Source organism: Neovison vison, chromosome 6, assembly GCF_020171115.1.
Source record: "Neovison vison isolate M4711 chromosome 6, ASM_NN_V1, whole genome shotgun sequence".
Taxonomy (NCBI): domain Eukaryota; kingdom Metazoa; phylum Chordata; class Mammalia; order Carnivora; family Mustelidae; genus Neogale; species Neogale vison.
Window position 1 is genome coordinate 69,242,970 of NC_058096.1, and position 17,687 is coordinate 69,260,656.

The 17,687-nt window shown below is 37.8% G+C and overlaps 2 protein-coding genes and 1 long non-coding RNA gene across 9 annotated transcripts in view; 2 read left to right on the top strand and 1 right to left on the bottom strand.

Moving 5' to 3' along the window:
• PLS1 (plastin 1) overlaps positions 1–6,235 on the top strand; it is a 116,789-nt gene extending 110,554 nt beyond the window's left edge. For all 4 annotated transcript variants that reach the window (XM_044251540.1, XM_044251539.1, XM_044251541.1 and 1 more), the window contains 2 exons: positions 4,072–4,196; positions 4,455–6,235. In XM_044251540.1, coding sequence (XP_044107475.1) covers positions 4,072–4,196; positions 4,455–4,590 — 261 coding nt within the window. In that variant the 3' untranslated portion in view covers positions 4,591–6,235. The remainder of the gene's footprint in view (positions 1–4,071; positions 4,197–4,454) is intronic.
• The window catches only part of LOC122908567, a 29,153-nt gene extending 19,384 nt beyond the window's left edge, over positions 1–9,769 (bottom strand). The window contains exons 1-2 of the long non-coding RNA XR_006384982.1: positions 9,691–9,769; positions 3,062–3,141 (exon numbers count right to left, since the gene is read on the bottom strand). This is a non-coding gene — a long non-coding RNA (uncharacterized LOC122908567). The remainder of the gene's footprint in view (positions 1–3,061; positions 3,142–9,690) is intronic.
• The window catches only part of TRPC1 (transient receptor potential cation channel subfamily C member 1), a 73,182-nt gene continuing 64,704 nt past the window's right edge, over positions 9,210–17,687 (top strand). For 2 of the 4 annotated variants that reach the window (XM_044251534.1, XM_044251536.1), the window contains exon 1: positions 9,502–9,616. In XM_044251534.1, coding sequence (XP_044107469.1) covers positions 9,584–9,616 — 33 coding nt within the window. In that variant the 5' untranslated portion in view covers positions 9,502–9,583. Of the gene's footprint in view, positions 9,617–17,687 lie in introns of all 4 variants that reach the window. The other 2 variants (XM_044251535.1, XM_044251537.1) reach the window with 2 other exon arrangements.

The following is a 17,687-nucleotide window of genomic DNA, read 5'->3' on the forward strand; positions in this document are numbered from 1 at the left end:
ATGATCTGATACTATATGTGGAAAATCCAAAAGGCTGCACTCCAAAACTGCTAGAACTTGTACAGGAATTCAGTAAAGTGTCAGGATGTAAAATCAATGCACAGAAATCAGTTGCATTTATCTACACCAGCAACAAGACAGAAGAAAGAGAAATTGAGGACTCAATCCCATTTACAGTTGTACCCAAAACCATAAGATACCTAGGAATAAACCTAACCAAAGAGGCAAAGAATCTATACTCAGAAAGCTATAAAGTACTCATGAAAGAAATTGAGGAAGACACAAGGAAATGGAAAAATGTTCTATGCTCCTGGATAGGAAGAATAAATATTGTGAAAATGTCTATGCTACCTAAAGCAATCTACACATTTAACGCAATCCCTATCAAAATCCCATCCATTTTTTTTCAAAGAAATGTAACAAACAATCCTACAATTTACATGGAACCAGAAAAGACCTCGAATAGCCAAAGGAATATTGAAAAAGAAAGCCAAAGTTAATGGCATCACAATTCTGGACTTTAAGCTCTATTACAAAGCTGTCATCATCAAGACAGTATAGTAGCGGCACAAAAACAGACACATAGATCAATGGAACAGAATAGAAAGCCCAGAAATAGACCCTCAACTCTATGGTCAACTAATCTTTGACAAAGCAGGAAAGAAAGTCCAATGGAAAAAAGAAAGCCTCTTCAGCAAATGGTGTTGGGAAAATTGGACAGCCACATGCAGAAAAATGAAATTGGACCATTTCCTTACACCACACATGAAAATAGACTCCAAATGGATGAAGGACTTCAATGTGAGAAAGGAATCCATCAAACCTTGAGGAAAACACAAGCAACAACCTCTTTGACCTCAGCCACAGCAACTTCTTCCTGGGAATATCGCCAAAGGTAAGGAAAGCAAGGGCAAAAATGAACTATTGGGATTTCATCAAGATCAAAAGCTTTTGCACAGCAAAGAAAACAGTTTACCAAACCAAAAGATAATTGACAGAATGGGAGAAGATATTTGCAAACGACATATCAGATAAAGGGCTAGTATCCAAAATCTATAAAGAGCTTAGGAAACTCAACACCCAAAGAACAAATAACCCAATCAAGAAATGGGCAGAGGACATGAACAGACATTTCTGCAAAGTAGACATCCCGATGGCCAATAGACACATCAAAAAGTGCTCCACATCACTCGGCATCAGAGAAATACAAATCAAAACCACAATGAGATATCACCTCACACCAGTCAGAATGGCTAAAACTAACAAGTCAGGAAATGACAGATGCTGGCGAAGATGTGGAGAAAGGGGAACCCTCCTACACTGTTGGTGGGAATGCAAGCGGATGCAACCACTCTGGAAAATAGCACAGAGGTTCCTCAAAAAGTTGAAAATTGAGCTACCCTCTGACCCAGCAATTGCACTACTGGGTATTTACCCTAAAGAAACAAACGTAGTGATCCGAAGGGGCACGTGCACCCAAATGTTTATAACAGCAATGTCCACAATAGCCAAACTATGGAAAGAACCTAGATGTCCATCAACAGATGAATGGATAAAGAAGAGGTGGTATGTATATATATATATATATATATATATATATATATATATATATATATAATGGAATACTACGCAGCCATCAAAAGAAATGAAATCTTGCCATTTACGATGATGTGGATGGAACTAGAGGGTATTATGCTTAGCGAAATAAGTCAATCAGAGAAAGACAACTATCATATAATCTCCCTGATATGAGGAAGTGGAGATGCAATGTGGAGAGTTTGGGGGGGTGGTAGGAAAAGAATAAATGAAACAAGATGGGATCGGGAGGGAGACAAACCATAAGTGACTCTTAATCTCACAAAACAAACTGAGGGTTGCTGGGGGGAGGTGTGTCGAGAGAGGGTGGTGGGGCTATGGATATTGGGGAGGGTATGTGCTATGGTGAGTGCTGTGAAGTGTGTAAACCTGGTGATTGACCTGTACCCGAGGGGATAAAAATACATTATATGTTTATAAAGAAAAAAAATAAAAAAGATGTAGATTTCTAGCCCTGTCCACATATATCCTGACTTATTAATTTATAGGGATAAATTTATGCTTTTAACAAACATGTCAGATGATTTTCATGTAGGTGATCTACAGACTATACATTGAGAAAACAAATACCAGAATTTTTCAGAAATAAGGAAGATGCCCCCCAAAAACTAGATCCAGATTAACATCATCAGGAAGACTTATGGACCCTAGTTATTTTTACTCCTCTATTTCTACTTCTCCCCAAAAATCTGTTTCATAAAATGAACATTTCTAAAAGTAAAGAATATACATTTTTGGACAGTTAATAAATGTAGTGGCTTACAGATCATGGCCCAAAAAGGTGGACTATTAATGTTCTTCACATGGCTTCAAACTGTTTTTTTCAAAATTTTATTAATTTGGCTAGGAACTGTAGTAGAGGCTTTCCCTTATACTAATATTCCCAAGAATTCTGTGACATTCTCATGGTAGTGCTTAGGAAAGGGTGCTTGCTTTTGGCTTCACGTAACAGAAACCCAATTCAAAATGAAAGGTACAAAAACTAAAATGAAAGGTACAAAATGGCAGAAATCAGAAGTAGGTTAGATTTCAGGGTTGGTTGAACCAGTAATTGAAGAATGTCATTCAGGACTGAGGTTTTTTTTTTATTATCCATCTCTGCTTTGCCATTTACAGTGTCAACTTCACCCTATAGCTGGCTTTCCTTTTAGGATAGCAGCTGGGTGGGACAAAGGTTTCATCCTCTCATTCAGATACAGGAGAATGGTTGCTGGTTTTCGATAGCTCTCCCAGAAATATAACAAGAACCTCATATTAAATTAAATTGGGCCCAAAGTAAATCACTGTCGTAATCAGATGGGATTACTCTGTTTGGTTCAGACTAGTGTTTTTGTTCATTGAAGGAGTCTTTTTAGAGGTTTTCTTCTTAAAAGCTCCTCCCTCTGAAATTTTAATACCATGGATATTACTGTATGTTTATGCACTGTAGGCTTTATACATAAAAAAGAATAAGTTCATCACTTACCCCTAGAAATTCATGGCCTAGACTAATTCAGGATCACCCCTGGAGCTGTCGATGGGGTCAGCTTTTCCTGTAGCACATGCCTATGTGAGGGAGATGTGGATACAGAGCGAAGATGTGAATTCTGTTAGGATGAAGAAAGTATTAAGGAAAGAGTAGATCCTGGGTACGCAAGCAGTAGTGGCCACTATCTAAGCTGAGAGACAGAACAAATGATTTTTTTCCCAAGTATTGGTAAGTGGTAAAACAGTTCAGACCAGGATTTCTGGCTTTAACTGCAGTGCTCTATCCACTAGAATTTGGTTGTTCATTTTTAGATCAGCTTGGAGGTGACTTCAAAAGTGGAGAGAATCTTGGGCATTATAGTCAGTTATGGGTTCAGTTGCTGGTTTTGTACTTACTGGTTGTGTGAACAAGTCACTCGAGCTCTCTGAACTTCATGTTCTTTCTCTTTGAAAGAGAGATTATAATTTCTTTCTTATGAGGTTGTTAGGAGACTTAAACAAGGTGGACATATAACGCAACAAGAATAATGCCTTAAATGTTAATTTAAGGCATTATTCTTTAATTTAATGCCTTAAATGTTAGTTCCTTTCCAGTAATATCTTCATTTATCATCCTAAAACATTTTAAGTGAAGGCTTAGGAGTCCATGGTCTAAGAAATATATTACTAGAATTTACAAAACTATTAATTAAAAGTTCATCTCCTATTCCCTTTCAAAAGTTATGTTTTACAGAATGGTTATTGCGGTTAGCATACTTTAGGAATTGTCACATCTGCAAGCCCTGTTTGGGTATGGTGACAACTCCGCACTGTAAGCTCTGTAAAGATTGAAGGAAAAGCTTATTTTAAGTGGTTTGTGATGTGTGCTGGTTGCAGAAAAGCTGAATGTTCAGTACCAAGAAAGCTTATAAGCTGCTTTCAGGTATATGGGGATGACCCAATTTGCCATTTATGAAAATTAAAAGTACGATATTTATTAATAATGTTCCTCCATTCTTTATTTTCTAGGACAAATCTATTAGCACCAGTTTACCTGTCCTAGACTTAATAGATGCCATTGCACCAAATGCAGTTCGTCAAGAAATGATCAAGAGAGAAAACTTAACTGAGGAAGACAAGTTGAACAATGCTAAGTAAGGTTTTTGTGGTTTATATTAGAACACAGTGGCTCTTTAATTTTGTAAGACCTTACAGGTAATGTTACCATGTTTTTAAGATACAACTTATATAAGGGGGAGGGGAAAAATACAATTTATATGGGGACTATGATTTAAAGACTTTCAAACTTAACTTTCTTGTAAAGCTAATCTAATAAAAATATTTCATTCTTAACATATATTAAGTGAAAACACAGCAGATAACTGATAAAATATTTTTCTTGTCTTTTCAAGATATGCCATTTCAGTTGCTCGAAAGATCGGTGCCCGGATATATGCCTTACCTGATGACCTTGTGGAAGTGAAACCAAAGATGGTTATGACTGTGTTTGCATGCTTAATGGGAAAAGGACTGAACAGAATAAAATAATAAAATATTTAGTATTATTTTCTGCCACATTAAACACACTGAATGTCTCACAGTTTACAGAATTCTGAAATGTAGTGGGTTTTTGATTATTTGTATGCTTAACTAGTTGTATAATTCATTAATGAATGCAATATCTTGTTCATACTAGTCAGAATCTGTCAACATTTTTGGATATGCAGTTTACCAGTCAATACCGATAACAACATGCTCATTATTTAAGCTGATATTTCATAATTAAATTATTTTCATTTTCTGAAAGTCTTATTAAAACAAGACTAATTCATCTTTTTCATGGTTCAAAAAAGATCAATGTAAACATTTTTTTGCATGTCCTGCTGTGCTTTGATTTGTGTGTGTGTATATGTGTTAATTTTGATTATAAATGTATTCAAAGTCATTATCCAGGTTCTTTTATTTTTTCCTCCAACTATGTGAACTTTACTTTTCTGTAAATTTCTATACTGTCTCAAGTTTTTAAGTGATAAATATTGTTCACTAACATTAAACCTTTTCATATATGAGAACTAAAAGTCTTGAATAAACACCAAAATACATTCTATTATATAAGTAGCAGGAGCTTTTTACTTAAAACTTAATTTTAACTGTACTTATATTTTATGTATGCTAGTTTGTAATAGCTTTAACTATGACATGCAGCATATATGTTGGTAGACTGTTATTAGAGAAATGTGTGTGTGTGTATATATATATATTTTTTTGCATCTGAATTACCCAGGTTTTCTTAAATGGTATGTATAACTGGTCAGTCAGGCAACCATTAAGTGTTTATTGTGGTCCCACTACATGTGTAACGACTTTTCAGTTTGTAGATATTTGGTACATGAAGATTTATTTTAGAAAATATTCCTTTTGGATGTGCCTATAGTTATTTTTCAACTGACTTCTTCCACATAATTATAACAAAGCATTGACTACAGCATCTCAAGACACGTTGACACTATACTGTTAGTTTCATATTACACATGTTAATTCTGATCCATACTGAAGCTCTAATTTAGAATATGCCCACTGAATATCTTTAGCAGAAAATAACACAAAGCTAATACTCAACATAGAATATTTTTCATATGTTTTTTCGACAGCCTCCTACAAATTGGCAGTGTTTGGCTAATGCTTGTGTAACTTGAGAGTAGCTAACCTTCAGACCTATTTTTGTGTGAATTTCTATCAATAGGCAGATTCTGCTGCTAAAAAATGAATTCAGAAATCTGTTTCCTCCATCTTCCACTGTGAGTGAGAGTGAGCAATACCGCTATGCAACAAAATGCTGTCACGTTATCTCCATGTGAATGAGTAGTTTAAACTCCCCTTCTACCATTGATTAAAACAGGTTGGTAAGAGTGAGACTACTGATGTGTTTCGAATTTTTTAAATGAAATCATCAATAGGTGGAACTTTGAAATATATTCTTCTACAAAAGTGATTTCTTTTCCTTTTATATTTTGATGATTGTTTTCTTATATGAAAATTAAGATGTTTTTGCTCTAAGTGATTAACTAATGTTTCCCCTTTTGATTTTTTTTCACCATTATACTTACTAAGCTATCCAATTTACAAGAAATTTGGCACTTGAGGGTGTTCTTTTTCTCACAAAAATATATTTAATAAAAACTCTATGTATGTACAAATGTGTCAGTGTTCATTTCATTTAAAGGATATACAGACTTGAAAATTAATCTACCATGAGTTTATTTCCAGAAAAAATAATTTTGTTCTAATTAGTAAAACAAAACAATTAGATTTGGGGGGGAGTGAAGGTGGTTCTATGGTTCTTTAATATGAAGAATTTTAGTAAAGACGAACTGCATTATTACTACGATTTAGTTTGTGCTGAAATAATTTGAGGGAATCTGCTGATTAACATAAATTTGTTGTGATTCAGGTATGATACTAGAAATATGGGGATTCAGTTGAGAAAAATATAGACAGAGGGGCACCTGGGTGGCTCAGTGGGTTAAAGCCTCTGCCTTCAGCTCGGGTCATGATCCCAGGGTCCTGGGATCGAGCCCCGCATCGGGCTCTCTGCTCAGCGGGGAGCCTGCTCCTCCTCTCTCTCTGCCTGCCTCTCTGCCTACTTGTGATCTCTGTCTGTCAAATAAATAAACAAAATCTTTAAAAAAAAAAAAAAAGAAAAATATAGACAGAGTTCTCTGACTTCATGAATGTTATATCCTAGTAGAGAGAGATAATGAGCAAATAGGAATTTGATAAAATGCAGCAGGGGAAATAAGATGGTAATTTAATAGATCTGACTTGGGAATTGGGGTGAAGATTTTAGTTTGGGTGGTCAGGAATGGTCTCTCTAAGGATGAGATATTTAGACTGAAATATGAATGATGAGGAGATAGGTGATAAACATTCAGCAGAGGGAACAAAGTCTCTGAAGCAGGAATGATCTCACATACATTTCAGTAAAAGAAACAGGCAAATGTGGCCCAAGAGTAGTGAGAGAGAGACAGAGTTTGGAGATGTAGATAGGATCTCTTCTACACTTTTTTTTTTTTTTAAACTAGGCTCTATACCCATTGTGGGACGAGAGTTACATGCTCTGTCGACTGAGCCAGCCAGACATTCCTATTCTTTCTTGGGGAGATCTGTTCTATTTTTAAGACTAGATCAGAATCTAGATTTTTCTCTTCTCTGATTGAGGTTGAAGGCTCTTTTGCACAGGTTAGTGAGTTGTTTTGAGTAATGTGCTGCTTCTGAATCTTGCACTGCCATTGTTCCTTATGATTCTATCATCTTACTGTCACAGATACACAATAAACCCATTATAGAGGGGATGCTAAAATACCCCAATTTATTCTGGATAAAACACGCACCAGACAAGGCAGGAGAGAATATGCTGCATCTGAGACGTTTCAAAAAAGCTAAAGAACAGGATGCAGTTGCAATACTGGCTTATTCTGAAATAGGGAAGGAGGTCCGCTAATTTTGCCTCCCAGAATTATTTACTAAATGAAGTAGGTTGGAATTCCCCTGAATATAAGGAATTAATTCAGCCCCCGTGGGACTCCTTAGGGATGAGAAATCATGAACTCAGAAGCTTGAAAAGACTTCAGATTAAAGTGGTTTTTATATTTGGAGCTATCTGAATTTTTACCCTTCAGTACTCTGGAACTTTTGGATGGGTCAGTATTAGAGTTGTCCTACTGAATAAAAAAATTTCTTGGACTGTAAAGAGTGTAAGTAAGCACACATACAAACCCATAAATGCACCTCTATTTTCACTGGCTACAAATTAACAATGAACAATTTTGACATTCCACCAAATATTCCAAGTTTACAAATATGCAAACTTGGAAACTATAGAATGGGGAAGACTTATGATATATTACAGATAAAAAAAGCTGAAATGACTCAATAGATAATTGACTATTGTGAAGTAAATATATGACAGTGTTTGGAAAGGTGGGCAATCTTGCCATCTACCTAAGGCCTCCTATTAGAGAAGATCTCAAGAGGGCTTTGAATGGTGAGAAAGATGTATTTGGGAAATTTGGGATTTAGTGATGGTAAGAACAGAGATGGAATATATCAACCTGAATAGTAAGTATTTCCCTCATGTGTAAGATATTCTGACATAAATTTATGTATTGCCTTTAAAAACCTAAGTACTGGGGGCACAATTTTGATTTTTGTATAGTTCTGAAAAGCAGTAAGAATTATTCAAGATAGGAGTTGCAGTTTTACCCTTAGTTTTGAAAGGTGCAAGAATCTGCTTTAAAAACAAAATCAAGAAAGTAGTATTTACTGTGCTTCAGTTAGCTTTTGCCTAACACACATCTCTTAAAATCAAATTTATAAAAGTGAAGAAACCACTGGAATGGAGGTAGTATAATGCTAAAAACGTGCTTATCCAATGGTTACATGTCGGTACACTGGAATTACATGAGAATGTATGACATCGAGAACGTTATGCCAATCTGATATCACAAACAAGCTGTTGAAAAAATAGTCTAGAAATGGGTATAGCAAGCCCAAACACACGCGCGCAAGCACGAGTCTAGCGGCGTAACCAGGGTCCTCTCCCTTCAGCTTTAGGCAGAGGACATAAACAAGAAATAGATAATTCCACATTAAGTCGTCAAAGGTTCAATAACTATACCGCTGCATATTTACATGCATCAGAAAACTGCAGGGAAATTACTTCAACAACTCAGATTTACAGAGGACGCACTGGGCTGTTCACTTAGCCCTCAGCAGTAACTCCAAGCCTTTCGAGGCTGCAGCGCGTTGACAAGGACTGGGGGCGTGGCGCGCGTATACCCCGCCCCCACAACGGCCCCGTCCACCAGCGAGCCCGCCCCTTTGTCGTCGCTATAGCAGAGCGGAAGATGACGTGAGGAGAGTTGCGAACATATCCCGGCGCAGCTGGGCCGGCGGTTCCCACAGCTCGGGAGTCCGACGTGCGCAGAATCGCTCTCGGAGCTCCATTCTCACAGATCTCTCATCCTCCTCCCGGGCCGGGCCGCCCCCAGTGCGGCCCCCGCGGCTCCTGGCACGGCCCCGCGCTCGGCTGCCGCCCTGGCGCGCGCCACTCTGTCGTCCCCGGAGGGGCGCGGACCGGCTCGACCCGGGCGCCGGCGGCTGGGGAGGGGGCGCTGGCCCCGGGGCCGCGCATGCGCCGCCACCAGTCTGGGGCTGTCAGTGGAGGGCGAGTGCTGGCTCCGAGGGGAGGCGACGCCCTTCGGGGCCAACGGGCCGCGCGCTGAGGCGGCCTTGGGAACGACTCATCCCTTTTCCAGCCCTGGGGCGGGGCTGGGGTCGGGGTCGGGGCTGGTGGGGGCCCCGCCCCCGTCTCCCGGCCTACCCCCTTCATGGGCCGAGATGATGGCGGCCCTGTACCCGAGCACGGATCTCTCGGGCGCCTCCTCCTCCTCCCTACCTTCTTCCCCATCCTCCTCTTCGTCGCCGAACGAGGTGATGGCGCTGAAGGATGTGCGGGAGGTGAAGGAGGAGAACACCCTGAATGAGAAGCTTTTCTTGCTGGCGTGCGACAAGGGTGAGAGCTAGGCCCTTTTCTCCACTTCTGGGCGCCCCTGCCCTCCACACCCTTCACCCTTTCCTCAGCCTCACCTTGGGGCACTCTTTCCTCGCGCGCGGAGCGTCCGTACCCCCCTCGCTCGCTATCTCTCCCGGGCCTCCTGGCACCGCCTCTGCCCTGTGAGTGTGGAGCTGGCGGGCGGGAGCAGCCGGGGGGCAGCCCACCGAGCACCGCATCTGGGGCGGCGGTTCTGGCCCTGGCTTCCCTTTGTGGGGTCCGGTGCTTTGGTAGCGACTTGCCGACCGGACCCCGCCTCTGCTTGAAACCCCCTGAAAGACCTGGTCTCCCTCTAGGAGCTTTCTAGTTCTTTCTTTCTGGAATTCCAGAGGGTTTGTCTAGTTCGGGACCTTCTAGTTAGAAAATTTCATGACCTTGCTTAAGGTTCCTCGTGTTTATGGGCTCACTCCTGTTTATTTTGTTTTTGTTTTTGTTTTCTTTTTTTTAAACCCGTACTCGTATTACTAGCTTCAGCCACCCATTGCCTTGGTGTTCAATGACTGTTGAATGGGATTAGGTGTGTCAGTATCCTGGGTGGAGATAAAGATAGGCCTGGAGAAATTATGCCTTAGAGCCAAACTTTTTTTTTTTTTTTTTTTTTTTTAAGTTACGGAACTTTGTTCGTGTTTTCATTGGAGAAGGCTTATTGCCCCTGAACCTTCGGGGAAATATGGTCATGCAAAAAAAATTACAGGACAAAACTGTGGGATGCATTTAGTGTGTTTTTATTTAAAAAAAAAAACAAAACCAAAAAACTAGAAATCAATTACTTTTATGGCCATAATAAAATCTTTTCACTTAAGCATGCTTTATATTGATGTGTATAATAAAAGGAATGGGAAATTGATTGCCCTAAGAGGGCGTTTCTTTCCCACATGTAAGAAAATGTAATTTTTCTTTTTCTAAATTTATTAAGTTGCCTTGCAGTGGCCATGCTCACTTAGGAATACTCTGTTTAGAATTCTGCAAACTTCCAAACATAAACCCAAAGGGAGGCTTACACTGTGAAGAGATTAACTACAGAGGATTTTTTTGTTTGTATGTGTGAGTGTGTTTTTAATAAATCACAGCCTTTCTAATCTCTCTTACTGTTTTTGAAATGGGATTTTATTTACACAGCTTTTTGAAAACACATTAACATATCAACAGAGTTCACCTATTTCTCTTGTCAGACCCTTTTATGTTCTTATGTAATAGTATTAAATTATATTATGAAAGCTTTTGTTAAAGTCCACCATGGACACAACTTTGAATAGTCTTGAAAATGTTAAGAAACATAGAGTATATGTTTATAAACTCACAAAAGTCACTGTCCATGGGTTTTCTGAGTTCTTTTCCCTCAAAAGTTCTCTGAGAGGGGAAGGGACAAGATTGAGTTGTACTAGAATGAGTGAGTGGCTGCTGCATCTACCCCAGCTTACTGAGCTGTGGTTATTTTAAAGCAAACAGAAAGTATGTCAAGAAAGGGAATTTAATATTGCTGTCAACTGAGGACAGAGGAATATCATAATGGAATGTGGTTGGAGAAATTACTTGCGTGGTATGTATATTTAGGGCTATTGCATGATAGACCTCAAATGAAGTTTTTCATCTATGGTAGTTTTGTAGCCTATCCAGTAGTGTCAGTTGAAATAGCTTCCTATTCTTCGCAGTTTCCTGTTTTATAACATTTAGATCCTTGGAGAGATTTAGCTTTGGGGAGTGGGGTTGAAGGTAAATAGGCATTTTTTTCCCCGTCTATAAATTAAACATTTTTTCAAATGAGTGAGATTAAATAGGCATTTTCTCTTTCAGGTATGTTGAAATGAATTCTTGGCTTAGATTTGGGAGAGTGGCTTAAATTACATTATTTATGGTATACATTTATATTGAAAAAGTAAATTTGAGTTATAGCAATATTTTTGTTTGCTTACATGTTTATGTTCACTAATATTGTTAAGCCTTTTTTAGTATTTCACTTTTAATCTAAAAGCGAGAAGCTTCTTGAAGTAACTGTAGCTTCCACTATTACATCGGAGCTTTCATCATACCGAATGGCAGACATTTGCTAAAACAGCCATTAGGCCATTAGGGTAGAGTGTATATGCTTTTCATAGATGATTTCATTTTATCCTGACAACCCCATGAGGCAGATCTGTCATACCTATTTTACAAATGAGGAAGATGAGGCTTAGCAAATATTACAACCACTTTGCCCAATGTTACATTAGCTAGAAAGTGGTAGAACTCAGATCTACTTGAGTTTGCACTGTCATTAGTTATGTTGTATTGATCTAGTTGTAATTGAATGAGTGAAAATAATTTGTGTAAGAAAAGACACATCCAAATTTGGATTTACTAGTTAGAGATTAAGCTTGCTCTCTATGAATGTTTTATAAACGTTGATTCTGTGGATTATATTTATCCAATAAAAGTACAAAGCTTTAATAGCACTGGAACAAATCTACAGTAGAATATTTATGTTTCTTATCCTTTTCATTTAGCATTCCTACTTTACGTTTACAAAATGTTTATAATATATTCCACTTAGGAAGAATTCCTAAAGCAAAAATTATGGAGATGAAATGGTTATGTGTATGTTAGTGGATGGGTGTGTACAAATTAAGGAGTAAAGAAAAAAAGAAAAGATTTTTTGTATAGCTGGCTTTTATGAAAAGTGAGCTCAATATGTCTAGGCAAGTGCTGATCTCCATGTAGTGGCTACTTAGTAGTGGCTATTATTTATCTTGAAAGTAGGTCAGAGTCATGTATCATTGGTTCTTTGTATAAAATTTAGAAGAAAAGTGAAAGCATCTGTATCAGTGACAATGAGTTAAGTATGTTGCCCGCCCCCACCCCCAGTAAAATTCTCAGAAAACACATTCATATTCTTTATAGAAACAGAACACTGCAACTCGGAGGTAAAAGATAATTGAAACAAGCACTAGCTATTTTATGAAATATTAAGTAGGATTCTTATCACCACCCCTTTCCTCTTTTATTGAGAGTTAATGTGATAATGAGCCACTTCTATTTGTGGGAGCCTGTGGTTTACTCAGGCCTGCTGGCTGGAGAAAGGGTTAGGACATTGGTTTAGGGAACATCTAACTAGGTATCGTTCATGTTAATTAACCTCTTTTAATGTAACTTGAGTAGCTGGCAGCTTTTAGTAAACATTCCTGAGCTAAACCTGTATTAACCCTTTAATTTGCTAATTACCAGTTCTTGTGCAGAAAAAGGAAATGATGAAAGGACTTAAGTCTGGATTAGGGTCTGGATTTAGGACCTTCCAACTCCCCATTAAGGGCATTTTCCAGAAATTCTGTTTGCAATTAATGAGTTAGGATGCCCTAGAAATTTCAGCTTGGGGGCACAGGAAAGATGGAAAGAGCTGTCCTTGGGCTCAATCTAATCTGAGGTCTTGCATTACCTTTGTAGTATGATTTGCTGCATTGTGTGGGAGGGTGCGTGGATGTCTGAATTCCCACACGAACATTGCATACCTTTGGACTAAGCATGCTTTTTATTTTTATTTTTATTTTTTGTTTTTAAGATTTTATTTATTTGACAGAGATCACAAGTAGCCAGAGAGGCTGGCAGAGGAGGGGAGGGGGCGGGAAGCAGGCTCCCTGCTGAGCAGAGAGCCCGATGTAGGGTTCAATCCCAGGACCCTGGGATCATGACCTGAGCTGAAGGCAGAGGCTTTAATCTACTGAGCCACTCAGGTGCCCGTAAGCATGCTTTTAAAATGGGGAGCATTTCTGGGAGAAGTAATACTAAGCTGCCTTTTTTTTAAGCTGCCATTTTAATAACACCTTACTTAATATATTTAGTGGGACTTTTCTGGCTCTTTGATGTAAACTAAAATTTTATACAACTTGCAACATCATTGAATTGGATCATATACCAGATCATATTACCATACACAATAGAGTCACATACCAGACTCTAATTACAAAATAAACACTGCTCCTAATTGTTTTTCTAATAGATTTATAAGAGTATACTGTTAATAATTTTTAATTTGTCAACTATCTTACTATAAAATAAGCATCACCTTCTATGCTGTAAATATTTTTCCCTACAGCAGAGTGAATCTTTGCTCCTTTGCCACATGATATTCATTATCATTAATAATCTTCATTAACAATCATAAGTGGGTAAGAACTTAGAGTAATAATTGTCTCTCTTGAAAAATATTCAAACATACCCTGTTTCAAGTATCTTTAATTTTTAAGGTTTCGGGACGCCTGGGTGGCTCAGTTGGTTGAGCAGCTGCCTTTGGCTCATGTCATGATCTCAGCATCCTGGGATCGAGTCCCACATTGGGCTCCTTGCTTGGCAGGGAACCTGCTTCTCCCTCTGCCTCTGCCTGCCACTCTGTCTGCCTGTGCGTGCTCTCTCTCCCTCTCTCTCTGATAAATAAATAAAATCTTAAAAAAAAAATTTTTTTTTAAGGTTTCACTTATAACAATATCCCAACATTGGGATTTTGAGAAATACTGGGTTTTGCATATTTGGGTAAAACTACATCTTTAAATCACCTTCACTGTAAAAGTCTTGTATTTTTTTCTTTTTAAAATTTGATTCAGACTAATTTGAAGTTTTCTATAGAGTTAACATTTTAATCAGTATTGTCACTATTTGTATTTACAGATCCAGCAACTGAATTTGATCATGTTTTTGTATTTTTTTATTTTTCTTTTTAATAATAAAATCCTTTTTTTAAATGTCTTCAGTAATAGTTTAAATAGAATGTTGTAGTTGACACACTCTAAAGGTTTGTTATAGAAACTTGGTTTGAAAAGCTTTACAGATTTTTTGACAGATAAATTCTCCTATACTTCACAACTAACTAAAAATTTGAATACTATAAAATTAAACTGATCAACTTTAATGCTCCCATTTTAGGGATACTAAAATTTACCATCATATCATATGCCAGAAAATAAAGTGAGATGCCAATAAAGAAGAGATGGTATCGCCTATTCTTAATTGATACTGTAACATTTCTTCACTGTATTTCTTAAGGGTTTATCACAGTTGGCCAGGGTGAATAGGTTGCTAAATATCCATGAGATTACCCTGGTGTTTTATATACCATTTCATTTTAAAAAATCATTGGTTAGGACTCATTACATTGATTTGTGACTCCTGATGGGTTGCAACTTGCATTTTGGAAAACATTGGTCTACAAAGATCATAGTAAATAGGAGAGTTGCACACAGTTAATAGAGAATGGTAGCAAAGCTCACGTGCCATAGGACTTAGAAAGCCACAATGAAAATTTTGGCACTTATTTCAGGTGTGATGGAAAATCTTAACAATCCTCAAGATTTTGGGGAATTGAATGATTTTAATTTAAAAAAGATCACACTGGCTGCTGGGTGGACAGTAGATTAAAAGGGTGGGACTAGAGCAGGGGCTAGAGCAAGGTGGGCAAATTGTGGCCCACGGACCAAGTCCTTACCACCTGTTTTCCTAAGGACTGTGAGCTAATAAAAATAGTTTACATTTTACATTTCAAATGGTTAGGAATAAATCAAGAGAAGAATAATATTTTATAACATTAAAGTTATATGTAATTTAAACTGTAGTGTTCACAAAGTTTTATTGGAATATTGGAATTCATTTCTGTATATGTAATCTTTGCCACTTTTGTGCTGAGAAGGCAGACTTGAATATTTGCAACTGAGATTGTATGACCTGTAACGCCTGAAATAGTTCCTGTATGGCCTTTTATAGAAAAAAAGATGTTGAGCTTTGTTTTAGAGTATTGGCAGCTATTTCAGTAAAGAGTCTATTGCAGAGTCCAGGAAAGAGAGGATAGTGGCTTTGACTGTGGGTAGCCATATACATGGATACAAGTAGATGAGTAGTGGAACTATTTTGGAGAGGGGGCTGGAAAGGCTTGCTATTAAATTGGTGTACTAGTGGAATTGATTAAAAACATTTATTTTTCCATCACTGAAAAAGAACCATTTAGCCAAAAGGTACAGATTATGTTGCATGTCCTTGTATATATTACATTTTAAAAGACAAAAGATTTAATGTAACCCTTAAAAGCAAGTTCAATGTAAAATGAAAAGCATTCATATATTTGACATAAAAAGGCATTTATTGATTTATTTATTTATTTAATTTTATTTTTTTTTTAATTTGACAGAGAGGGATCACAAGTAGGCAGAGAGGCAGGCAGAGAAAGAGAGAGAGAGAGGGAAGCAGGCCCCCCGCTGAGCAGAGAGCCCGATGTGGGACTCGATCCCAGGACCCTGAGATCATGACCTGAGCCGAAGGCAGCGGCCCAACCCACTGAGCCACCCAGGCACCCATAAAAAGGCATTTAAATTGTAACCCTTGCTCTATAATTAGCTTCTTGCTATGTATTTTAAATTTACTAACCTCTTTCTACATATACACTCATCCTACATATTAAGACTGTTCCTAAATACTAAGACTGTTCTGGGCTTAGTAATAAATAATATAACATTGTTTTAAATGGCTTGCAAATGTAAACTTAGGTAGAATACTTGGAAACCACTCTAGTTTCTTATAGGTTCTGTGACTATAGCCTGTAATTTTTCATTTTCATGAGTGTGTCAGCTGTAGCAGGGTGGAACTTTCTATTATTTTTAGGGATGAAAATTACTTACTTGGTTTGATTTTTTTTAAGTTTTTTTCTTGGATAGCCCCCTGACTGTAATAGAAATAGTCTTTGAAACCTCAAGCTAGAGTATATGACATTTGCAATACAATTACTTTTTAAATAGCAATCTGAAGTTTTAAAACATGTAGCAGTTTCTTTCCTATGCTGTACCTGAAATTTATAACATTTTGCAAGAATTGTATTTATACAATTCTTTATACTTTTCTGTTTCTGACAATTGGCTGACTAGATAATCTGAAAACCCTTCTGCTTCAAATCACCTAGAAATGCCAGCTAAAAGATAACAAACATCCATTTAAATGAACAGCTGAGCTTTCAAGAAAGTAAGGAAACACTCATGATGCAAAAATGAGGAAAAGACCGAGAAATAGAGGAGTATGTGAGCTAACATTGGCTGCTGCATGGATGGAGCAAGAGTTAGGTATTGGTCCAGGCATTACAGGGATTTGAATTTCAATGCCCATATGGAAATAGGTTACAAGGCCTTGAGTTTGTACAAAGTGGGAAATTAGTGCAACATCCATGTATAAAATCAGCATCCTTTAAGCACCGTACCTGTAGGAAAGGGGTAGATGAAGGAAAGAACCCACCCACCAGTGCTGGGAGAGTATAGAGAAGCTTAAGAATTTGTAGCTGTAATCCTGTCTCTTGTTGGCTTGGAGTTATTTTTTTATTTGAGAGAGAGTGAGAGAAAGAGCAAAGGGAGAGGAAAAGCAGACTCCCTGCCCATCAGGCAGCCTGACAAGGGGCTTGATCCTGGGACTCTAGGTTCATTACCTGAGCTGAAGACAAAGCCGCTCAACCAACTGAGCCACCCATGTGCCCCATGGCTTGCAGTTTAATACTACCTCCTTGGTGTGTAAAAACCTAAACTGAGAAATATAAAAAGGGCTGATGGGATACTAAAACCTCTGAGTTATCCAGAAGAAGCAAACAAAACATTCTTGATGTTACAAGCTTTCAAACTAGGCTGCCAGGATTCTCACAGTTAAGCTGCACGAAGATGAGTTTGCAACGCCCAGTTTAAAAATTCCGAAGACAGTCACTCATTCTCGAGAATGGGTCAGTAGACACAACAAATAGGATTAAATCCCTAAGGCCTTCAGATAATTATCATATAGAAATAATAAAATAAGTGTGTTTAAAATGACTAAAATCTTAAGGAAATGAAAACATAAAAGATTTGGAAAGGAATCCAATAAAAAGTAAAAAAATAGTCCTAAAAATGAATGGGTTAATACAAAATAATTGAATAAGGACTAAGTGGGAGAGTTGAAGTTATCAAGAATATAGGAGAGAGAGAGAAAGAGGAACAGTAAGAAATCTTTAGGGATGTAGAAGTTGGAATAAGATGATCTAACGTAATGTTTAATAGAAGTTCCAAAA